At 55.2% G+C, this 24,517-nt stretch overlaps 3 protein-coding genes across 6 annotated transcripts; 1 reads left to right on the top strand and 2 right to left on the bottom strand.

Annotated features, from left to right (window-relative positions):
• Positions 1 to 1,132: 1,132 nt before the first annotated feature.
• Positions 1,133 to 10,995, bottom strand: SPRED3 (sprouty related EVH1 domain containing 3). Of its 4 annotated transcripts, none has more exons than XM_044256545.1 (6): positions 10,911 to 10,995; positions 9,211 to 9,391; positions 7,936 to 8,104; positions 7,762 to 7,838; positions 5,336 to 5,479; positions 1,133 to 4,558 (listed from the first exon to the last, which is right to left on the bottom strand). In XM_044256545.1, exons 2-6 carry the CDS (start codon positions 9,385 to 9,387, stop codon positions 3,893 to 3,895), a joined length of 1,233 nt encoding a protein of 410 aa, XP_044112480.1. In that variant the 5' UTR covers positions 9,388 to 9,391; positions 10,911 to 10,995; the 3' UTR covers positions 1,133 to 3,892. The 4 variants fall into 4 exon arrangements, with proteins under 4 accessions (XP_044112480.1, XP_044112478.1, XP_044112477.1 ...); XM_044256543.1 differs by having other exon boundaries at positions 10,907 to 10,940; XM_044256542.1 differs by lacking the exon at positions 10,911 to 10,995 and adding an exon at positions 9,582 to 9,880.
• Positions 10,996 to 12,761: 1,766 nt separating this feature from the next.
• GGN (gametogenetin) lies at positions 12,762 to 15,849 on the top strand. The gene is made up of 3 exons (XM_044260465.1): positions 12,762 to 14,370; positions 14,566 to 14,873; positions 15,687 to 15,849. The coding sequence occupies exons 1-3, from the start codon at positions 12,793 to 12,795 to the stop codon at positions 15,802 to 15,804; spliced, it is 2,004 nt and encodes a 667-aa protein (XP_044116400.1). The 5' UTR covers positions 12,762 to 12,792; the 3' UTR covers positions 15,805 to 15,849.
• An 871-nt stretch (positions 15,850 to 16,720) lies between these two features.
• PSMD8 (proteasome 26S subunit, non-ATPase 8) lies at positions 16,721 to 23,462 on the bottom strand. Its single transcript, XM_044256541.1, has 7 exons — positions 23,100 to 23,462; positions 21,997 to 22,069; positions 21,778 to 21,880; positions 20,479 to 20,644; positions 19,365 to 19,465; positions 17,674 to 17,785; positions 16,721 to 16,952 (listed from the first exon to the last, which is right to left on the bottom strand). The coding sequence occupies exons 1-7, from the start codon at positions 23,460 to 23,462 to the stop codon at positions 16,815 to 16,817; spliced, it is 1,056 nt and encodes a 351-aa protein (XP_044112476.1). The 3' UTR covers positions 16,721 to 16,814.
• Positions 23,463 to 24,517: the final 1,055 nt, after the last annotated feature.

The raw sequence follows: 24,517 nt of genomic DNA, 5'->3' as shown, positions 1-24,517 counted from the left end.
CGGAGGTTCAGACAGGCTAAATCAGAGTGAATGTGTGGTGGTGCTAGGACTCAAATTCACATCGGACTCCAAAGTCTATGCTTTAATCACTTAACCTAGTACTGTTAGTACTGTTACTGTTTTGGTTGCTGTTGTTAAAATTATAATTATCTATAGTGCTACCTACCCCAAGGCTGGGTACTCGTACCTTTGTTGACCTTAATAAAACATTAAAAATTGCTCAAGTCAAAACCTTGGAATCGCAGCCTTGATTCTTTTCTTCTTTGCAAACTCTTTATCTACATTTGCGGATTCTACCTTCAAAATGGATTCATTACCTTGCCCACTTCTCCCTGCCCCCACTGTTTTCACCTTGATCTCCTGTACCCTTGTCCTCCCCCTGGAGGATCACAGCAGTCTTCTCCCTGCTCCCTCCCCAGCCACCCACCCCCTACTGTCTGTTCCCCATGGGCAATCAGAGGTAGTATGTAAACATCTGAGTCGGGTCACAGCCCTCCCATGCTTAGAGCCTTGCCGTATCTCCAGCTAACTCAGGGTGACCAGCAACATCCATGCAATGGCTCTCCAGGACCCACAGATGTGCGCTGGCTTCTCTTCCCCCCTCATCCCCTAAATACCTTCCTCCCCGGTTCGTCCCCTCCAGACATTCCCTCCCTTGAAGTCCCTCAGACTTACCTAGACATGCTAGACACGCCCCTTTACCTAGAATGTTCTTCCTGCAGACATCCACAGGACTCCCTCACCTCCTTCAAGGCTTTATTCAAATGCCAGCTCCCTGGTGACCCTGACTAGAAATGACTGTATCCCCCATTTCCACTTTACTTTTCTTTACAGCGCATATCATTTCTAACATGTCATTTATTGTCTCCACTGTAAAGTTCATAAGCTGCTCGTGGGGAAGGATTTTTGTTTGTTCTGTTCGATGCCTTGTCCTTGGTGCTGAGAACAGGGCCTGGCATATGACAGATGTTCAGTAAGTGTACTTGAGTGACTAAATGTATAAAACCCAGCCAGAGGGTCTGCTTGGGACTAAAGGATGTGAAGGAGAAAAGACAAATCTGGTAGGCGACTGGTTCGATGGTTCAGGAAGGTGAGTGGATGTGGTGCATCAATGCAAATAAAGGACACAGGCTGAGACTTTGTCACAGACATTTCTTGGAGCGAATATCTCATGCCCCCTCCCCAATGACAAGGCTGGGTCTTTGGCTCCCGTCCTCCCCCTCCACGGCAGCCTGCACTGATGGTAACAATATTGAGGTCACAGACTGGCTTGGAATCAAGATCAGGAAGATAAATGTCGGGGTGCCTCCCCCAAATCTGGGGGCCAAGCATCCAATCTGAGGGGCAAGCAGCTGGGAAATTGGGCCTGGAGGCTCCAGGGTCTGAGGTCTTCCTGGCTCCCAGGGTCAGCCCTCCATGCACCCCTGATTTGGGGGTGATGAAGAGTAATCATGGATCAGAGGTGGGTATCAGCAGGGAGCAGGACTGGGAGACCTGGGAGAGGCGGTGCTGGGAGGTGGGAGCTGGGGGAACTTTCCCCAGCTCCCACCACTTCATCCGCAGATCCCACAGCACCTTACAGCACTCTGGTCCCCGTCCCACCCCTCCCCAAAACGAGGTAGGTTAAGAATGGAGCTTCCCCCCGCCCACCACGGAAGGGAGGAGACCGAGGCACAGAGAAGGGGATGGGGACCCAGGCCGCCCCAGCCCTCAGTCCCTCCGCCCTCAGCTCTGGTGGGTCTGACAGTGACGAGAGCTGGGCAGAGTGGGGATGGGAGGGACATCCCCCTTTTCTCTCACCCATCCCAGGGTCTGGTTGGGAGAGCGGAATCTCACAGGTTCCGGATGTAATAAATAGTTAATAATTTAAAGGAAGTGACAGAAGGATCTAGCCCTCTGACCCCCTTGACCTATCCCTTGAAACCCCTACAAGGCCATCCAAGTCTGGGTAATGAAGAAAGGTAAATGCACATTTCCAGATTCTTGGGACCACGTGCAGGTCCCAAGCCCATACAGCATTGAAATTGTCTTGCTCCAAGACCTTGATCCTCTGCTTCAGGCCATCATATCTGAGGTACCCTGAAAGTCCCATTCCACTCAGGGAAAAGAGACTGTGGCATCACAGAGGGCCATGAAACTGGCTTTCAAGCTTCACAAAGCTACCCCCAACTCTGAGATGGAAGGGAAGGGGTTAACAGGGCAGAACATAAAAAGCTTGGACTAGGGCTGGGGCTTAAGTTTGGGCTTGGGGCAGAGTGCAAAGGGAGTGACTGAGTGTGTGTGTGTTTATGTGTGTGTCCACTCTGTGCACAGTGCAGCCAGCAGAGTGTGGTGTGAATTCCAGCCCCCCCCATCTTGACTGTGTGTCTTTGCTTAGCAAACAGTTTGCACCATCATCTATGACAATGCTGGGTCCTAGAGATGGACGTGGAGTTCTGGGATGCTCCTGGAACCCAGAAACATGAGCTCAAGTTGATGGGGTTTTGTTTTGTTTTTGTTTTTGTTTTACCGTAGTAAAGGAGTAGTTCTGTGAGATGCTGGAGGCTTGGGATGGGGCCCTTAAAGTTCAAATTCGGAGGTCTGGGACCTTGGGGTTTCGGGGGCTTATGGTCAGCAGGATTCAAGGGCAGCAGGTATCAGGGAATATCAGGCTGAAGAGGTCTGAGTCCACAGAAATCTGGGATCTGAAGGTGCTACGGTCCTGAAGCACCTCAGTTGTCTTATGTGGATGGGCCAAGGTCTTGAGTTAGGGACAATCTCAATGTTGTGGAGGCTTAAGCCCTGAATTTGGGGGACCAATGGCACCTTGGGGTCTTGGGACCAGTGCTCCCAAAGCACCTTGGGGTCATTCAGGAGCTGGGGGCCAAGGGGTGAGAGGCCTGTGTGGCCATGAACATCCCATCATCTGGGAGATGAGCTTCCAGCCTTGAGGGGATTGGGGATCTGTGGGTACAAAGCAGCCAAAGATTCCAGGCCATTCTGGGGCTTGAAATCCAAATCTAAGAGGTTTTGAAAGAGGGTTATCTGAGGACTTGAGACCAGTGCCTTGGGCCCTAAGGGGTTGGGGGCCTTCAGTACTACATCTGGGAGTATTAGGCACCTCAGAGTCCTATGTATGAGATCCAAAGCTCTGAGAACACTGGCTTGGGATGAGTGGGTCTACAGAGGTCTTTGATCCTTGGTTCCCAGAGCATCCTGGATCTGACATCTAGATCTTGGTGGGGAAAACACGGGGAGGCTCAGAGATGAGTCTCGCAAGTCATTTTGGGCAGAGAACATGTGTCTGGGCACACCTATGGACTCAGAGCATCTTGAGAGAGGTTTTGGTGCCTCTAGGGTGCTAGGGGGCTACAAGACTACCTCAGATATGGGTGCCCCAAGTTTTAGGTGCGCATTCAGGGACCATTTGGGGTACATCTGGGTTCTATGGTCTCAAGATCCGGGAGTTAATTGTATGCAGGCAGGGTCAGGTTATCGACAAGTCCTGACTCACTGTAATCTGAAGGCTCATGTGTCAGGCATCATGGGGTTGGGGTTCAGGGCCCTGCGTCTCTTGGGGATACATGTGCTCCCCAGCCTGCCTGAGATGAAGGGTTTGGGGATGCCTGGAGTCTCCCCAGTCTAAGTCAGGGAGGGGGTTGGTGGCAGGATGGGGGTGCCAGAACTCAGGGTGCCTGGGACCTCTTGGACAGACATCCCAGTGAAGCTGGGTCTGGGGTCTCTCAGTCCTAAGTTTGGGGTCCAGGTTCCAGGTCTGGGGTCTCTCAATCCAAACTCAAGCTCCAAGTTCCAGGTGTGCCTAGGTTTGGGTTTGGGGGTCCGAACGGAGTCCAGGGTCCTGGACCCACAGTTTGGGGTCCTTGGTGCAGCTACCGGACCCACCAGGCCGTTCTCACCGCGCCGCCTCCTCGTGGCGACCCCCGCAGCCTGCGCAGCCGCATCGCGCCGCGACCCAGTGGCAGGCGCGCAGGGGCGCATAGCAGCAGAGGCAGGGCACAGCCAGGGAGAGCGCGGCTAGCGCGGCCCAGCGCGCCGCGGGACGCGGGTGGCCTGGCTCGCAGGCGCACGGGTCCGAGAAGTCACCCTCCGCGTCCGACAGGCAGTGGTAGAGCAAGCTCTCAGCGCACCACAGGCAACTGAGCCGGCGCACCAGCAGGCGACCCGGGTCCGGGGCTTCCGCGCAGCGACCGCCGCGCCCATCCGCGCGGCGGCGGAAGAGCGCCCGGCAGTGCACGCAGCGCGCCGCCTCCTCCGCCTCGGGGGAAGCCTTGGCAGGCGCAGGGGCAGGGCCGGGGCCCGGGGGTGGGCGAGCGGGGGGCGCTGGAGGCGCAGCCTCGGCGAGAGGGGCGGGTAGTGCGGCAGGGGGCCCCAGGGCTGTGCCCCTCAACGCGCCGGTCTTGGCGAAGCGCACGACGCAGGTGGACAGGGTGAGGGGCGCGGGCGGCCCGGCGCGCCGGTAATCCTCATAGCCACGGCCACCCCATCCCGGGCCCCCTGCCCCAGTCAGGGGCTCTGAGGGCTCCGGAATCCCCGTGAACGGTAGGAGCGGAGGGTAGCTCTGTGGGGTGAAGGGATAGAACAGATTAGCGGGGTCTGTGATCCCTCACGCTCCACCACAATCCATCCCAGTCTCAGAAGACTTGAGAATCCAAAGACCCAGGCTTCAGGCCTCATTCATCTTAGGAAGCTGCCCTGGGATCCTGAGTGTCTCTGGGTCTGGCATTCAGACTTCCAAGCCTCCAGCCCAATCCTCCCAAATCCAAGAACAGACCAAAGAATCCAGGCACCAAGCCCACACCTTAAGGACCCAGTGATTCAGGCTCTCAGCCCTGCCCTCTCTCAAGACCCAGGAAGTCCCAGCACCCAGACCCCCCTACTCCCAGATCCAGGAGCTTGGGACCCCAGCCATGTCCTTCAGGACACAGGAATCCAGTCCCCCGGGAGCTTAGCCCCCTTGGAGTCCATGCCCCACCTAATGAATTAACCAATCTAAAGAACTCCTTCCACAAGTATGAAAAACTCCCTAATATACTCGAAGAATTGTCTAAGTCATCCCCTAAGCCCCTCTGATTCAGAACTCAGAACTTTCCAAAATCTCCAAGAGTGCAGGACACACAGGGAAAGCCCACACAGATGCTCCAAGGAACCTAAGTCCCCAGGCACCCTCTCTACCATCACTGCCACGAACTCAAGCCAACCATCCCTGAGGATCTGTCTGCAGTCTCTTGTCCTTCTGGGGTCTCAGCGCCCACCTACCTCTGGACCCCAGCACCCTTCCCCACTTCCTCCCCACCCCCACAAGCCCCAGACTTCCAGTGGAGGCGGGAGGTCGCACCTGAGCAGAGGAGCGGCGGCGCTGGGGGGATGTAGCTGGCCCGAAGCCAGAAGCTGACTCCACCGTGATGATAGTGGCCGCCGCTGCGGTGGGAGGCGTCTCCTGGCGGCTGTGACTGGAGGAGGACTCACTGTCCACATGGGACTGGGGGAGAGTGGCGGCCTCAGAGCCGGACCCCGGCACAGCTGATGCCCTCACATAGACCCCCTCCCATGGCAAGCGAGAGCTCTGCGGCCAGACAGGCCTCCGTGCAAGCCCCAGCTCTGCCACTGACTGGTTGTGTGACCTCCGGCAAGTGAGCTCATCTCTTTGAGCCTCAGTTTCCTTCTCTGTAAAATGGGGATCATAATAGTGTCTATTCATAAGGATGTGGTTAGGACCCACTCACTGTACAGGGCATAACACATGCCTAAACAACAGGAAGAGCTGGAAATGGTCACTGTTCTCAAAGACCCCTTCATCTTTATCTACTCCGCTCGCTCGCTGACCTACGGAACAACCAAATATCTTTCCCTTTCTCAGAAACCCTCTCCCTTGGCCAGTCGGCCATGTTCCTGACTCATTCCCATCCCCAGATCTTGACGGGGGCCCCCGCCACCCAACAGGAAGGTGTTCCTTCCCAGCCAAACCACCTGTCCTTTACAAAGGGAAATGTCACTTCTCAGACCCTCGGTTTCTGTAGCTTGGGTGGGGGTCATCATTCTGACTTCATCCATCTATCTTCAGTAAACATTCATTGAGCACCTACGGCATGCCAGGCTCACACAAGGCCATTGCAAGGATGTAAGATGGAGCATGGGAAGTCCAGCATCTTTCTTGAGTAAGCACCAAATACATACGACCTGTCCACGAGATTTCTGTGGCCCCACCCACCTCTCCCTCCACCCTGCAATTCCCACTTTTCTGCCCAGGGAACCAGTTTTGTTCTTCTAAGTCTCAGCAACTCCCACTGTTCCCAGCAAATGCCAAATCACATCTGACATTATGTGCATTTATTCATTCAATAAATGTACTTGACACATATTTACTGAACACTTACTGTATACCAGGCACTGTTTTAGGTCTCGGACATGCAGCAAAAAAGCAACAAAAGATCCTTTGCCCTCCTGGAGCTGGCATTCTAGCAATAAGCTAACAGATAAGAAACTGTCTATACTAGGGCACTGGGGTGGCTCAGTCGATTAAGCGGTTAAGTGTCTGCCTTTGGCTCAGGTCATGGTCCCCTGGACCTGAGCCTCTAGTTGAGTTCCCTGCTGTGCAAGGAGCTTGCTTCTCCCTTTCTCCGCCACCCCCCTGATGTTCTCTCTTGCTATCTCTCTCTCAAATGAATAAAGTCTTAAAAAAAAAAAAAAAAGAAAGAAAGAAAGAAAAAGAAAACTGTCTATAGGAAGAAAATAAGGAAAATATCTAGAACAGGGAAAAATTAGAACAGGATAGGGAGCATTGGGACATCACAGTTTTGAACAGCTTACTCAGGAAGAGCCTCACTCAGAAGGCGATATGTGTATAAAACCCTGAAGGAAGTAAGGGGATGAGGCATGTGGAAATTTGGGGAAGAATATTTTCCAAGACAGAAGTAACAGCCAGTGCAAAGGCTCTGAGACAGGAACATACCTGCCGTGTTGGAGTAACAGTGAGGAGGCTAGTGTGGCTGGAGCACAGTGAGCAAAAGGGGGGCTAAATGGCATGGGATCTTATATGCTTTGTTCTTTACCCTGAGTGAGATGAACCCGTGGAAGGGTTCTGAGTGGTGGGATGGCCACAATCTGTCTTAGATGTCAATAGGGTCCCTCTGGCTGCATGTGAGGAATTTCTAGCTAGTAGGAAATAGGAGGGGGGCAGTTAACAATAAGAGGCTGGCGAGATGCTCTGGTTGGCAGATGAGGTTGGACAGTACCAGGCTGGAGGCAGATCCTACTCATTTTGAAGGCGAAGCCAATATTTGACAAGAGATTACATGAGGAGCATAAAAAAGGACAAAAGTCAACGATGACTTCAAGGTTGGTACCCTGAGTAACTGGGAGGATGAACTTGTCATTAATTTGTTCACTATAAAAGATATGGCTTATCTTTTTTTTTTCTTTTATCTTTTATCTTTTTTTTTTTTTTTTAATTTTCTGCCTTTCCACACTAGAATAGAAGCTCCATGAGGAGAGGGACTTTGTTTTGTTCACTGATGTATCCCCAGTGCCTAAAACACTACTTATTTACAGGTGCTCAATAAATACTCTTGAATGAATATGTGACCCACAACAGAATAGGAAAGCTAGGATAACAGGCATCACATTGATTGATATTAATAGTTTGGGCCCAAATTTGTGTCCCCGGCGTGTGGCATGCTGCCTGATACACAAGAGATGCTCAAGAATGTTTGGAGAATAGAAATAATCCCCTGCCCTCCCAGCAGAGTGGTGTCCTGGACTCACCGTCAGAGGGCAGGGGGTCTCTGCGGTGTCCTGGGAAGGGGAGGAGGAAGAGGAGGAGGAAGAGGGGGTAAGCGAGCCTGGGGCAGGAAGAGAGGCAGATAGTGAGTTCCCTGGGTCCCAGCTTCTCCCACCGTCCTGCCACATCCTCCAGCACCCACCACCTGCGCCGCTCACCTCGACCCAGCGCAGCCAGCGCGGCCAGCAGGCTCTTCTGGAACTCATCAGCCTCCGCGGGACTCTGGAACGTCAGTCCAAACTTGCAGTCACCCAGGCTCCAGTGATGGAAGATGGGGTTCACTTTGTTGTAAACCAAGCCTGGCCTCAGGGTACACTCCAAGGTGGTCTGAGGGGTGGTAAGAGGGGGTCAGGTCAGCAGCCCCCTTCCAGCCATGCCTGTGACTTCCTCTTACCCCTCTGCCTAGCTATATACCTCAGCATCCCACAAACTTCATTTGTCAATCCTAGGTGTACCCCTGAACCCTGATCAACAATCCAACATCACTTCCCAACTTTATTGAGCACACCTCTGATATCCCAACATTTCCCCCAAGCCCTTTAAACCCTATATTTTCCTCATGCCCCCTTCTGATAACCCAATGTCCCTCCTTCTGACTCAGTAATACTCCCTGAACTTTACTGAACAGCTCAGAATATTACCATTAAGCTCCTTCTGATGCCCCAACAATCTCCCAAAATGCTACCTCAAAATTCTTATCAACTCCCATAGCTTTCCCCTTGGATGCTGGTCAACACCCTAGGTGTTTCCTCACATCCTTGCCCAACATCACCATATTCCTTCACACCAGTTCAAATCCTCCTACATTGTTCCTTCCGATCCCTGCTCTGAAATGCAAGCCATCCCCTAAGCCTTTTCAAATAATCCAAGTCTTTCTACCACACCCCCAGATGAAACGTCAACACTGTCCTTCCAAATCATGTCAGGCAGCCCAGAATATTCCTGCTGAACCCACATATAGGATTGTAAACCCTATCTGACCCGTCCAGATGGTCCCCCACCAAATGCCTCCATATACTTAGAGCAGACAGGGGCTGGTGGTGTAGGGCCTCCTGGTAAGGATCTCTGAGCAAGATGGAGCCACTGGAGGGTTCTGAGCAGAGGGAAGGACATGTTCTGAGTCAGGTGTTAGCAGGGCCCCTGCAGAACAGACTGAGGTTGGGGGATGGAGCAGGAGCAGGGCAAGACCAGGGAGGAGGCTACCCTGACGGCCCTTTGGACAATGGCAGTGGACAGGCCCTGCTTGATACCCCCAGATTGTCTCAGAATGCCCAGTTGTTCTCCATTAGACAGATATTCAGTTCCACACTATGTCCCAAACCCCGGCTTGATTCTGGGCTGGGAGATGACCTGACCTCATCTCTGCACTCCCAGACCCATCCCCTTACTTCCCCCACGCCCCCACCCTACCCCCACGCCCCAGGGTGGCTCACTTTCTGGTCCCGAAGGCGCTCCCCGTGGATGACGTAGTGCCCCTGGCGGGCCCCCCCCTCGGGCCTGGCCCCTCGGACCCGACAAACGCTCACCTGGCTGAGGCCCCCGCCCCCCACAGGCAGCCAGCCCCCACTGGAGTCATCTCGGGCCATCACCACAGCTCGGACCTGAACCATGTACCTGGAGGGGGTGGGGAAATGGGTACAACACAGTCAGTGGGCTGCAGTGCTGTTCTCCCATTCAGCGTTCCCCCAACCCTCATCCCCAACCCTCATCCCCCGTCTTCATCCCTCACGTCTGGATCCACTGCACTTGCAGGCAATGATTCTCACTTTCTCTGACATGCCTGCCTTCTCATCCCCATGCCCACCTTCTTCCAGCATGGCTTCTTTCTTCCTCATGCCATCTCTTTTCTCCTACGCTCATCTTCTCCACATCTACCTGTCTTCTCCATACCCACCTTCGTCTGTTTCCCCATCGTTCCCATCCTGACCCCCACAGCCTCAGTTTTCCACTTCCCTTCCCCCTCCAGCTCTTCCCCTATCAACCCAGTCTCCTTCTCATCCCTCAGCACATTCCCACAGCCCCACCCATGGTTCCCCCTCACAGCTGGGTGCCTGCGCATATGTATTTTCTTAGAGCCCATCAATCAACTCAGCTCCAGATCCCCCCTACACTGTCTCCACATTCTGCCGCCCAGGCCACTGCCTGGGTGAGAAACCCAGGCTCTCTCCCCCCCCCCACCCCTTCCCGGATTTATGAATGAGACCGGATGCAAAGCTCACTGAGTCACCCAGCAACGGGAGATGGGCAGGGAGAAGCGAGAGAACCAGAAATGGCCAGAGAGAGGCCGAAAGGGAGATGGAGGCAGAAGAAGCCAGGAACGGGAGACCGAGACACAACCAGAGTGCGTTTCATTCACAAAAATCAAGCCTGCTCCCTCAGGTCCCAGCCGAAGGAAAGCAAGGGGGAGAGATTGAGGGGAGGTGGAGAATTGATCCCTCCTCCTCCTCCTCCCCGCCCCAGCATCCTTCAGAACCTTCTTACCCCGCCCCCCAGCTCAGGGGACGTAGCCCTCCGCCCAGTAATCGGGATCAGCGTCCAGCCCCTCACTACCACATAGCGCAGGGACCCTGGCGTCTCAACCTTAGGGACCCAGGCAACGAGCTCTAGCCCCTTCCCCCACCTGCAGGCTGTCGGTTTTCCCCGGCCCTTTGGGAGGGGAAGGGGCGGTCGCAGCGCCCCCAGCCCCCTTTTCTCAATGGGATGGGATTTTGTGAATGAGCAGTCACGTGATGCTGCTTCCTTTGTCCGCCCGCCTCCCCCAACAACAGGTGAAGCAGAGAAAGAGGGCAGGGGTCCCCCAGGGCCTAGCTGGGATGGGACGCCGGGATTTCTGAATGTCCTATGCTCTCCATACATCTGTTTCCCTGGGGGAGTGGTCCCCAGAGTTCCTCAATGGTGGGGGTCCAGTTCGGAATTTTATGAATGGGGCGTCCTCGCAGAAGTCCAGGCCCCCAAATGGAGACTGGTACCCCAAATGGCTGCCGCGCAGTTTGGGGGCCCCCACCCCCTTGTCCCTCCAGCCGCGGTCCGGGGGGAGCCCCGGTGGGCAGGAGGCGCAGCGCGGTCCAGGCCGCCCCTTCACCAGGACAGGCAGTCTGTCAGCCCCCGCCCCCTCGCCCCTCTTGGCACCTGCCTGGGAGGCTCCGGCCGGGCTCCGAGCGGCGGCGACTTGGCCTCCTCCTCCTCCTCCTCCTCCTGTTCGCTCCGGCTCCCTCGCTGGCTCCAGCGGCGCTAGAGACGGGCACCGGGAGCCGGGGCGACGGGGGAGGGAGGGGGAACCTGGAAGATGGGTGAGGGGGAGGGGGTGGCTTGGGGGAGGGGTAAGCGCGAGGCGGGCGTACTTGCCCGCTGGGTCCTAGAGCCCGTCACTGGCTACAGAGAACAGCCCCCCAGCCCCCATTTTCTCAGGATCCAGAAAAGATCCCCCACTTTCCCACCTATTCGCGCCATTGATCCCTGGGGATGTGGTGAAAGGTCCGGGACATGGCCGGGTCTCAGGGTTCTAAAAGGTGAGGGTCTTTGCTTTGGGTTCTAAATGGGAGGAGCTGAGTACCTGGTAGAGTTCGAAAAGGGGTGGGGCGAGATGGGAGCATTCGCAAGGGGGCGGGGTCGGAGGGCCTTGGGAAGGAGAGTCGGTGAGGACGCCGAGGGCGCGTACAAGCGCTTGCGTCATGGAAGGGGCGGCTCCGCGGTGGATGGGCCTCCTAGGCAGGCCCAAAGAAAGAGAGGGTCTTGGGAAGAGATGTTGTGGGGTCCTGAAGGGTGGAGTTTAGAGGTAAATTGTCTTACGGGCGGGGCCCACGAGAGCGCTGAAAGGGAGGAGCTCCGTGGCAGTGTTCGTAATGGGCGGAGCTTCGAGGGAGGGACTAACGACGGGGGCGGAGCATTTTAAAGAGGAGGGGCTAAGGATTACACTCTAAAGGGGTGTGGCCTAGGACTGCAAAGTCTGGGGGCGGGGAAGAAGACGTCGGAATATTTCAAAGGGAAATCCAGGTTCGTAATGGGCCGGCCTGCAACTGTCTCACGGGAGGGCGGGGCCTCGAGCCCGGGGGCGGGGCCTAGATCTCGGGGTCCGCCCTCGCTGTCTCGCCCACTTGCCATCTACCGCTTCACTCCCGTTCTTTTCGGTTATTTTCTGCTACGGCCGTTCCCCGCCCTGCCCTGGGCCCAGGGGGCCGCGGTCTGAACTTTGGTCGGCTGGAGGAGTCGGTGAGTGGGAACCTCTGGGCGAAGGTGGGGCCAGGGCGGAGTTGGAGAAAGGGGTGGGGCCTGAGTGTTAGACCAGGAGCAGTAAAAGTTTAGGAGTGAGGCCCGAAGATTTGCCGTTGCCTGAGAAGAGGGCGAGACTCAAATGATAGACTCAGAGAGAGGGATCGGAGGGTTAGAAGTGAGGACTAGGGGGTTAGCAAGACTAGAATACTGCGGAGGAGTGGCCAGACCTGGGGCCGGTGATGAGGGCTGATACTGACAATCAGAGGCGGGACCAGAGAGCAGGGGCGGGGCCTGGGCCTCCGAGCCAGGTTAGAAGACTGGGAGAGAAGTTTGAACTCCTTGCAGGCCTTAAAGGCTACTGAGCACAATCATGAGTGATGTGGCTTGAGTGACGGACAGGAAAGCGGACAAGCCTTGCAGCTTGGAGCTTAGAGACCGGGGATATATGGTCAAAGTGTAGGGATGTGACCTGAGGGACAAGCCAGGATGGGGAGACAGGGACAGAATCTTAGTACACTAACTAAGAGAATGGAGCCTAAGTGTCTGAACAGCAACTGAATGGGATCATGAGGAAGAAGGCATGACAGTAGCTGAATGGGGCAACGGGGAAGAACGATTGAGCTTCGGGAGTCAGGGAACAGGAATGCGGCTAGCAACTGGTGCCTGAATGGATCTTGGAACATAGGGGCCGGTCTGGGGTGGACGGGTAGGACCAGACACAGCCAGCCTCGTGGAGTCCCCACAGTTTTAGCAGACTGACAGGCGGAAGTTTTTCTGACCACAGTCCCCGACCTCCGTCAGAAATGGGGAACGTGCAGTCGGAGCCGTCCGCGGGCGGGGGCTCCCGAAAAGAACAGGCCTCGGACCGCTCCTCTGAGTCCCGCCGGACATCCCTGGTGGAGCCCGAGGTGACCCCCTCCTCCCCGGCGATGCGCCTGGCTCGCGGGCTGGGCGTCTGGTTCCCTGGCAGCTCCGCGCCCCCGGGAATCCTGCTACCCCCGGAGCCCCAGGCCTCACCCTCGCCCCTGACCTTACAACTGCCCTCGCCAGTGACGCCCCTTTCAGAGGAGGCGGCTGCGGCCGCGGTCTCTACACCACCCCCGCCCTCCGTGGGGACCCTGTTGCCCGCGCCGTCTAAGTGGCGAAAACCCACGGGCACTCCAGTGCCCCGGATGCGCGGTCTGCTGGAGGCGAGCCATCGCGGCCAGGGCGATCCTCCGAGCCTCCGTCCGCTGCCTCCGCCGCCCCGGCAAGTAACTGGAGAGGACCCCAAGTCTGTCCCGAGGGCCCCATCCCCTACTCCACTGCCCTTGGAGCCGCGGAAGTTGCCACCACCGCCACCTTCCGAACGGCAGCCTCCGGATCACAGAATCATTCCTGCTCTGGCCACACCCGCCACGCCCCCCACAGAAAGTCAGGTCGGGTACTGCAGCGAGGGCCAGACGGCGGTTGGAGCTCGCAGAGGGGCGCCTCCCCAAGCGGGCGAGGGAGAAATGGCCCGGCCTGCGGTCTCTGAATCCGGCCTCAGTTTGCTATGTAAAGTCACCTTCAAGTCGGGGCCCACTCTGGCCCCTGCGGCAGCCTCGAGTTCCTTAGCACCCAAAGCCTCGCTCGGGGGTAGCGGAGGAGGCGGAGGGCTCTTCGCTGCCGCGTCGGGTTCCATCTCTTACGCTGAGGTCCTGAAGCAGGGGCCCCTGGCTCCTGGGGTCGCTCGACCCTCGGGAGAGGTCCCTCGGGGGACTCAGGAAGCAGAAGTCGGTGATGGAGACGGCGAGGGGTGTTCTGGAACGCCCTCGGCGCCCGTGTCCCACGCCAGGACCCTTCCGCCGCCACCCTATACCACCTTTCCAGGCTCGAAGCCCAAATTTGACTGGGTGAGCCCTCCTGATGGCCCTGAACGCCACTTCCGTTTCAACGGAGCCGGCGGCGGTGTCGGGGTGCCCAGACGGCGCGCTGCCGCGCTCTCAGGGCCCTGGGGGTCCCCACCGCCTCCGCCGGGGCAGATGCACCCAACCCCCGGGCCCCGGAGACCTGCACCGACCCTGCTGGCGCCGCCTATGTTCATCTTCCCGGCGCCCACCAATGGTGAGCCTGTGAGCACCCGGCCGGGAGGACCACAGGAGGTGCTGCCACCGCCGCCGCCCACACCACCACCCACGCCGCCTCCCGCGCCGCCGCCGACTCCGCAGCCGCCCGTGCTACTGCCAACGCGGCTGCCCGTGGCCCGCCCTCCCACTCCACGCCCGGGCCACTTGGAGTTGGCTTTGGCTCCCGCCCCGGCTCCCACTCTGCCCCTCGCCTTGGCTGCTGACCAGGCCCCCATCCCGACCCCCGCCCCGGCCCCGGCCCAGACCCCGGCCCCAGTTCTGGCCCCAGCTCCGGTCCCGGTCCCGGCCCCGGCTCCTGCTCCAGCGCCAGCGCCAGCGCCGACGCCAGCCCCGGCCCAGTCCCCAGCCCCAGCCCCGGCTCCAGCCCCAGCTCCGGCTCCAGCTCTGGCATCAGCCCCTGCTCCGGCTCCAGCTCCCGCTCCCGCTTCGGCCCCCGCCCCATCCCCGGCTCCAGCTCCCACCATGGAGCCAACGCTGCCTGCGCCTGCGCCCATCAAGGCCCGCACGCGAAGGAGCAAGGGTGCCCGCGCAGCCCGAGGCGCGACCCGTGAGGATGGCGCCCCAGGAAATGGTCCTCACGAACGTACTGCAGCTACCGTGACTGACAGTGGTGGTGGAAGGGGTGGTGGCAGCGGCGGGACCCCTCCAGCAGGGATGGCTAACACGGGCACCACACGCCACTGGCCGCCCTTCCAGGTGCTTAACTCCTGTCCCTGCAAGTGTTACTGCCGCCACCAGCCGCGTCATCGCCGTCTACCACGCAACGTGTCTGCCTGGTGAGGGAAGGTCATCGGGTAGTAGGGAGGGAAGGGTATACCCCTAGAAGTCCTGAGCCTGATCTTCCCGGATAGAGTCCCATTCAGCCCTCTGGAGTCCAGATGCCAGCTGACCCCTGACCCTTTCCTTGGCTGTATCTCAAACCCAGCTAAGCTCCAATCCTTCAGCACCAAGAGAAAACCTGACACCATACTGACCCCTGACCAGGGACAGTGTACACCTTGGTCCAGCCTCTTGGTACACAGATCTCCAAGCTGACTCTTGGCCCTGTGATCTTCTGGAGCCCTCAGGGAGGGAAGCTGGTGCCAGCTGGACTGACGCCATACATAGCCTAACCCTGTCCCTCAGGGTACCAAGAAGGACCATGTCCCAAGTTTTTTAGGGATAGGAACAGAGGAGATGAATGCATACCTCCAAAGAAGTCCCTGACTTAGCCCCTCACACTCCTGACCTCTCCAGCCTTTAGGAACTTCTCCTGACTCTGGGTTCCAAGGCTTTCGCAGCCAGAGGGAACAGATGTCCCATCCCCATGCTAAGGAGGTTATACCCGAGTCCTCAGATTCTGAATCACCGAGAGACCCTCTGCTCTGGACCCCTTGAGGGTTTAGTAGGGATGGGCCAGGCGGGGGGAAGGGAGTATAGGACACTATCACCAATCCTTAGCCCCCTTTCCTAAATTTAAGTGGATATAACCCTGCCCTAGACTGCCTTTGTGATACATGGCCCCTCATACAGATGGTGCAAGTGAAACCTAGGAGGGGCAAGGGCTTCCACCACATGGCCAGGCCCTGCTGATTCTACCCTCCCCCTAGGCTGAGCACGCCCACCAACCACCTGAGCGAGCCACCCTGGGTTGCCACCATCAAGCTGGCTGGCTCCCTGGTGGCCGGGCTGGAGCACTACGACTTGCAGGCCACTCATTCCAACTGAGTGCAGTCTGCTCAGTGCCCTTTGCTTCCCCGTCCTTGACAATAAAATAACCATCCAGATGTCTAGCTACCTGTCAGTCACTTCCTCAGGGTTGAAGGGATGGGGTGGGCTAGGGCAGAGGCCGCCACGAAAGCAAGTCTTAGAAACAGTTAAGGAGACTGGATCCAGACAGCAGTCATGGAAATCCAGGCATCTGGCACCTGGACTGATGGGCCCAGTGGGTTAGACAGTCTCGTTACCCTTAATACCATCAGCCCCATTTCTGAGCCAATCTGAGGCCAGGCTGAGATGTTGGGCACAAATCCACTTGGAAAGCAGGGGTGATCACTCCCTTATACAGGTGTGGAAACAGACTCTAGAAGACTTTGCTGAAAGTCATCCCACAAATGGCTCAGCCAGATTTGGAAGCTGCCTTAAACACCTTTTCGAAAACGTCATGGCAGGAAACACAGTCTGGGGGCAGTACCAGGGGTCCTAAGTTACAGTACTGGCTCAAGAAGGCTGGGAACCAGGGCAGGCTTGCCAGCACCCACATCTATCATTCCACAGAGGTCTCAAACTGGTAGCCCACAGACGGGTTCCATTTCACATGTTATTGAACAAACTGGTTTAATTGCAAACGTTTTTAAAACTGTGATGCATCACCCTCTTCGCTGAAAAACTCGTGCCTTGGCCTGGCAGTCCCATGGGTCCACAGCCGGCTGCAACAATCCCTCTACCTGGAACCTGGGCTCTCCTGCCACCGGGGTCCCGTCATGGCTGCCATCGGAGAGCTTCAGCAACGGCCGCCAGGCAGAGGCTGACCCAACAAGAGGGTTATCTCCACCCCAGAGGGCCCCCAAACTTCTAAGTTCTTCCAAGATAAGGAACTTGTCTCCCCACCATTCCACCCGGGGAGACAAGGGCCTACAAGAGAGAAGGTCAATCCACCTTTATTGGAGGAAGCCCTGCCCTGCCACTGCTTTAAATGCTGCAGGCCTGGCCGCACCCCGGCGCCGGGGGTGGGGGGCTCAGACGATCATCTCCAGCTGCCGGGCATACTCGATGACCTGTTTGGCCAGTTCCGTGGAGGGGATGGTGGTATCTTCTGGCTTCTGCTGCTGGCTGGCAAAGCTGTAGTAGTTGTTGAGGCCCAGAACCCACCCTCGCTGCAGGAAGGGAAGGGTGACAGATGGGTGGGGTGATCACACAGGCTCCCTCCCCACCCCACAGAGCCAGCACTTGCCCACCTGGGCCCTGGCTCACGTTCCTTGCCAACCCTACTCTACCGACACAACTCTAGACAAGTGACTTCACCTTTCTGTCCCTCAGCTGCTCCACGTTTGAAGCAAGGACTCTAATCACACAGCTCCTTGGGTCTGCTATGAGGATTCCGTGAACCAATACCTCTAAAGCACCGAGAAGTGTTTGGCCTAAAGTAAATGATCACTAAGTATCAGCTGTCACCACAGCTGAAGTTCAGTTTCACTTCTTCCAGTCTGGTCTTGACCCTCCTCAGTTACCCTCCACCCCCTGCCCTAGTACCTCCAAGGGCACTACTGGTGCATAAACACCCCAGGCCAAATGAGGCAAGGTCTTGCAGAGAAAATGAGGCAAGGTCTTGTTAAGGAAAACAGCTCAACAGGCCCTGGGCATCAGCGTCCACCTCCACCTCCTGCCAGGTGCTATGCTAACGACAACCCACATGTTAAATTCCAGCCCCCACTCTATGGATCAGGAAACTGAAGCTCAGAGAAGTTCAGCAACCTGCCTGAGGTCACACAGCTGGATTGAAACATGTGCAGTCTTGCTCCAGAGTCCCTCCAGGCCCCCCCACCCTACTGTGAGTGCACCCCTGGCCCCACGCCTCCCGCCCTGTGCCCCAGGCACCTTCTTGGCGTAGTCTGTCATCTTTTTGGGTGTGTTGAAGAAGAGGATCCGGGTGGCCTCAGTGAAAAGAATCTTCTCATAGGCCTTCTCAATGCACCCAGCAATCTCGTCCCTAAGGAAAGACAAGGTTCTCATTACTGAACACAGACAACTCTCCAGGCCTTGTCCTCCCAGGGCTGACGTGTGAGCTCTGAACTTTCAGTTCAGCACTGATGTCTGGAACATGCTTCCTGCCCTGTTTCAACCAGGCTTGGAAAGGGGCAGGAGTGTGACCAGAGGTGCAAAGCCAGGGCCACAGCAGGGTCCAGATCTCTGAGACTACTGGGCTCGAACTCTGAATCCCACTCCCAGTCATTAGGACTTCAGACTGTCTGAAACCCAGGCTGGGACTCACATGAGGGGATCTCTTTACCGAATCACCCCCCTATACACCCAAGGGTGCTTGCTGTACCCCATTTCTAGATCTAATCCTGAGAGGGTTCCTTGCCTTCCTGTTAAGAAGCATAAGATCAACACTGAAGTAGAGAAACAGCAAAGATCAAGTCACTGAAAACAAAGGCGTGAGCTCTGGGGACAAGTTAGTGACACGGAGGGTGCATCTCTTTCTGATGTATTTTATCTCTTAGACCAAGAGGCAGGTATGCACTCACTGCATACTCCTTGTTCATTTTGGAGAACCAAATTTTTTTTTTTAAGTTTTTATTTATTTATTTGACAGAGAAAGAGAAATCGCAAGTAGGCAATCAAAGAGAGGGGGAAGCAGACTCCCCACGGAGCAGAGAGCCCAACGTGGGGTTCAATCCCAGGACCCTGGGATCATGACCTGAACTAAAGGCAGAGGCTTAACCCACTGAGCCACCCAGGCACCCCTTGGAGAACCAAATATTTTATTTAAAAATAACCTAAACTTGGGGTGCCTGGGTGGCTCAGTCATTAAGTGTCTGCCTTCGGCTCAGGTCATGATCCCAGAATCCTCAGACCGAGCCCCACATCAGGCTCCCTGCTTGGTGAGAAGCCTGCTTCTCCCTCTCCCAATCCCGCTGCTTGTGTTCCCTCTCTTGCTGTGTCTCTGTCAAACAAATAAATAAAATATTTTTTAAAAAATAAAAAAAATAATCTAAAAACTCATAAGCTAGCCCTCCTCACTCCCGCCACATCTCTGGGCTTAGTTCTGCCAAGAAATGGAAACCCATCTCAGTCTGGCACTTTGCATCCATGAACCCCTGCTCTGCCACCACCTGGACTCTTATTCCTCAAGGGATGTGTCAGTGTCCTGCCCACCTGCCCATGTCACGTCACTTGTGCACAGAGCCACCCCTGAGCAGGACTTAATGGCCCCATTCTAAGGAAGAAGAAACTGAGGGTTCCACAGTTTAAATGACCTGAGGTGAAGTCACATGCCTCATGGACTGGAGCATTTCTAAGAAAAGCAGCTTGGGTCTTGCCTGCTGAGCACTGTCTGGGTGCCAAGCCCAAGCCTGGATCAATATGGGCACACAGATAAACAGCCCCCAGTGAGATGAGGGCTGTTTTCCACAATCTCATGACAAGTTCCAATTCACAGAGAAGGAGAAGTGACGTGCCCAACCTCTCCAGACCACAAGTGGCCAGAATGGGCTTCAACTCAGGGCTGTCTGACTCCAGAGTCCAAACTCTCTGAACCCCACAGGACCCTGCCCCACCCCACACACCTGATAGTGTCAAGCAGGATGTCAATGAAGAAGGTATAGCTCTCAGCAGGGATGTTGCCTTTGGCCAGGAACACCTTGTTATAGCTGCCCTCCATCAGGTACTGTAGAGGCCAAAGGTGGAGAGGAAAAGAGGATAAGGAAGAGGTAGCATAGGGGTCTGCGAGCTGAGACCTCACCACATTCCCAGTGCCTCAATAATCTCCTCTGCTAGAACACCCTTAGAGTAGTCATGATTCCCCATGCAGACTGAGCACCTCCTCTTCCAGGAAGCACTCCCTGGTTTGTGTACACACACACACACACACACACACACACACGCAAACACGCCTGCACATCCTTTCTCCAAACTGCTCTGTGCTGATAGCTAATTCTCTTACCTATTCTCCAATCACAGGAGAGAGAGCCGGACCCAACCCAGAGCTCATCCCTCCAGTCCTTTGCCTGCGTTGTGCAGCCAGCCATAACTGCTCGCTCCCATCTTCTCACCACAGCAAACTCCTCCCATGAGACCTCAGCTCTAGGAACTACCTCCTAAGTTAGGTACTAAAGCTCTTCCCTGACCATGCTCACCTTGTTCTAGAAATACTTTCCTCTCGGCTTACTCTCAGCCACATCAGGCATGTTTCTGCCTCGGCACCTTAGGCTGCTCCCTCTACTCGGTTCACTTCCCCTCAGATGTCCACGTGGCTGGGTTCATGGCCCCTTTCAAATCTTTCTCAAATCTTACCTTTTCAGAAGGTCTTTCCTGACCACCCTACAAAAAAATTCACCACTGCCCCAACTCTCCACCCTCCCTACTTTGTCCTTCTCCATAGCACTTAACATCTGACAGAACACTTAGATTACTTAATCTTTTTGTTTACTGTCTGCTTCCTCATCTGAATGTCATGCCCACCAGATGCTGGATTTTAATGTTTTGTTTGTAGAACAGTCTGAAAACCAATCAATGTCATGGCACATGGCTGGGGCTCAACAGCTGCTGAAAAAATGAGCAAATGAGTCCCCAAGTTAAAGACAGGTGACCCCAGCTCACTCCTCCAGGAAATCTTCCCTAATGTTTGCACCTGCACCACCCCCTCCAGATCCTCCCTCCACGCCCATTCCCCAGCCTCACCTGCTCGAGGGACACAGGATGCTTGATGTATACATTGGTCTGGATGTCCTTGGCAGGCAGCCGCTCCAACTCTGTGTGGAACTCAGCCACCCGGTTCTGGGATAGCAGGAAGAGGAGGTTGAGGCCCAAGAGCTGATGCATAAAGGATGACTCGGGGAGCTGCTCCCTGTGGACCAGGATGGGAGAACCAACGTAAGGAGGGCTTAAGTACCTATGAGCCCCCGACTCCAGCCTCCAGAGACGCTGATGGACCCGTGGTGTCTCCTTGCAGAAGTATGGGGTCTTGAGTTTTCAAATGAAACAAAGTCCAGAGAGGCATGAAGTCACAAGTCGTATGGGCCCAAGAAACTGACCTCACTCCAGTTAAGTGACTCAGACTCAGTTTCCCCAACTAGAAAAGAGAATTACCGTGAATAGGGTTAAGTGAATCAAATGACTTAAACCAGGTACAGTGATCAGAACAGTACTTGACTCAAATATTGTGTGTTAGCTGTGATTATGCTATTAGGAGTTATCAACCTTACTTTAAGGGGGAAACTGAGGTATGGGGAGGTGAAGTCATTTGCCCAAGACCACATAATCAGGAAGCGGCAAAATCAGTTTCAAACTCAGGTTTGTCTGACTTCTAATGTCAAATTCTTAATTATTAATCCACTCAAGCACCATTGAGTTAAAAAACATTATGTTTTACATTCAACACATTCAGTGAATCCCTGCTCTGGGCCCAGCCTCATGCTAGGCAGTACTGGAATGCAGCAGTGACTAAGACCCCTCTGACTTTAGGAGTTCAGTGAGGGAGACCAGCTGAGATAGGGGAGGCAGAGTCAGAGGGATCATGGTTCAGACAGCACTGGAGGCTGCAGGAAAGTTTGGTCTGAAGCCTGAGAGCTATGGAGAGCCATGACAGATTCCAATCAGGGTATCAATATGGTCAAATTGTAGCATCGCAAAGATTCTACTGGCTATCATGGGGGATGAATCGAAGGGGGCAAAGCTGGAGCCAGGGCAGGTGAAGGCAGCTACAGTGCAGAGTAGAAATGTAGTGTAGGAACGTGGAGAGGGAAAGAGACTGGAGGCCAACAGAGACAGAATGGTACAATCTCAGGATAAGGACCTCCAGGAAACTCAAACTCCTGACCCTGTACACTCTGGGGACAGAGTTAGGCAAACAGGGAGTTTCCAGTTGAAGGAAGATGACCTGAGTCGCTGGAGAACCAGTGATTTAAAAACAAAACAAAAACAAAGAACTACCATATAACCCCTTGCCCCCACCCAATCAGGGGCAGGACCCATCCTCACTTGTAATCGAAGTAGTAGCATTTGAGCTGGGCCATGTAGCGCTCGAAGGAGGGGATGTCCTTGCGCAGGATGCTCCACTGGGCCCCAATCTCCAGAATGTCACCTGTGGGTGACAGGGCAGGTTCTCAAGAGGTGCCTGAGTCCCTCTCCTGACTACCACTCCTGCCATTCCTCCCCTCACCCCCAGCCCATCACCCCCCACCAGCCCCAATCACTCACGGGCCAGAATGAGCTGCTGTTTGGTCAGTTTGGTCCCCGTAGTTGGCAAGAAGTTGAGCTCCAGCAGAACTAGCTGACAAGGACAGCAGAGAAGGAAGGAAAGAAAGAAGATGGGACCTCAAGTACAGGTTTACTTACTTTTGCAAAGCCTCAGTTTGCCCACCTAGGAAACAGAACTAATCATCATCCCTGACTCAAAGCTGTTGTGAGTTTTAAAGGAGTCAGTCCTCAGAAAGCACTCAGAACAGAGCCTGGGCACACTGAGTGCCCACTTAAGATGACCTCAGGTTACAATTATAAATAGACCCACTGGGAAAACAGGAAACATCCTCTATCCCTGACTCAATGGAATCAAGGGGGTGGGAGGACGCTAGCACCTTCAGTTTTTTCCACAATTTATTGGGCTGGGCCCAGCTACACCTCCCATTACCCCCAGATCTACATCCGGGAGGAAAGGGAGGTAACATCCCCCCATCACCCAGCCCACATATCATTTAACAGACACGCCCCATTCAGAAACTCAGTTCAGCCCACAATAATTGTACTCCTTCCCAAACAACGTTCGGTCTGAAGCACCCTGAACCCCATTCTGGTCCTCTCCTATAACAATATTTTTTCTAGATTCAGTCCTATTCTCAAAACTCGGCTGCCCACCCTCTCCCACACCCCGCCATGCGTCCTAAGTCCCAGATACTCTCAGACCCTGACTTGGTCTGATCTAACCACGCAACCCTTCATCTCAGCCTCCTTTCATCACCCTGTCCCGTCCTCATTCCCCACTTGCTCTCGCCAAGAACCCACCATTAGAAAAACTCCAATACGCCCATCCTGCAGCTCCAGCCAGCTAGGCCTCCAAACAGCAAAACTTGAACCCCCCACTTAGTTATGCCTGAACATTTTCATCACTGGCTCCCCCCCCCAACGCCCCGCCATTGTGCAGCCGTCTTTGATCCGTTCCAAATCTCTTCTTCACCTCTCTAAATCCGCACTTTGGCAGTTCCGAATCCTTCACCTTACTGGATCCCCCAGCCCGCCCTGGTTTCGCCCGCGGCCGGAAACTCAGCTTCGTCTAGACCCTAAGACAGGCCCCCGCCGAACCCTACCTTGAGACGGCCCAGCTCTTCACCACACTTGCTAAGATTGGGGCTTTTACGGTTCCACTCGCCCTTAAGTTGCTCGTACATGCCGGCCGCGACCTGAAGGACTGCACCCGAGGCCGCCGCAGAGCCCGAGCTCGAGGAGCCCGGGACCCCGTTCACCGCCGCAGCCGCCATCTTCCGTGATGCGGCAAACCTCCGGTCCGATTTACGGCAGCGTCGCCTACAGACGCTCGCCCGGCGGAAGTGGGGCCGGGAGGTGGAGCCCAACATTGGGGGCGGGGCCACGGCTGCAGTCCTCCGCCCGCCGCGGTTCGTATTCAGTCGCTTTCGGGGAGGTGCTCTTGGAGTCCGGCCCTTAATGAACATGTCAGTCAGTGCTCCGCCTCTGCTGTCATTCAAGATGGTGACCGGAAGTCCTCTCCTGCCCTAACTGAAAATGGCAGCAGTCGCAACGCCTTGCCGCCTCCCGTAAGCAATATGGCTGCCATGGCTTCGGTCTAGGCGTTCGCGACGCTACGTTTCTGTCTTCGAGAGTCCACCTTCTCAGAAGCTTCTTTAAGCCAAGAGGGGGCGGTAGTGGAGCTGTGTTATTATTTCCATTTTATAAACAGGCTTTGAAAGGCTCGGTAACTTTCCCAGAGACTAACTGCTGAGATTTGAACCCAGGTCTCCGTGGAGTCTCTCAGTGCATCCTTCTACATTTTCTCCAAACTTACAAAAATATACACAAACTGTACAAAAATCATCCAGTATTATGCCTTAAATACCACATATTCGCGGAGGATTCCCATATTTTTTATCCCTACTCCCATTTCCTCTGCATATATCACACCCGCCTATTCAACATGTCCCCTTTTCTCAAACCCAACTCTCTGTCTTCTCCTTCAGAATGTCAGCTCCACAAAAGCAGGGATATCCCGGGGCGCCTGGGTGGCTCAGTGGGTTAAGCCACTGCCTTCGGCTCAGGTCATGATCTCAGGGTCCTGGGATCGAGTCCCACATTGGGCTCCCTGCTGCTTCCCCCTCTCTGTCTCTGCCTGCCTCTCTGCCTACCTGTGATCTCTGTCTGCCAAATAAATAAATAAGATCTTAAAAAAAAAAAAGCAGGGATATCTACCGGTTTTCTTTATTTCTGTATTCTCAGCATGTGGTACACAGTCAATGAATATTTGTTGAATGAGTGAATGAATGGGTATGTAAAATTACCTGTCTTTCAAAACGTTTTTTTAGCGGCGCCTGGGTGGCTCAGTGGATTAAAGCCTCTGCCTTCAGCTCAGGTCATGATTTCGGGGTCCTGGGATGGAGCCCTGCGCCGGGCTGTCTGCTGAGCAGGGAGTCTGCTTCTCCCTCTCTCTCTGCCTGCTTCTCTGCCTACTTGTGATCTCTGCCTGATAAATAAAATCTTAAAAAAAAAACCACTT

Source organism: Neovison vison, chromosome 7, assembly GCF_020171115.1.
Source record: "Neovison vison isolate M4711 chromosome 7, ASM_NN_V1, whole genome shotgun sequence".
Taxonomy (NCBI): domain Eukaryota; kingdom Metazoa; phylum Chordata; class Mammalia; order Carnivora; family Mustelidae; genus Neogale; species Neogale vison.
The sequence above is the reverse complement of the archived record's forward strand: the minus strand, read 5'-3'. Positions and strand labels throughout refer to the sequence as shown.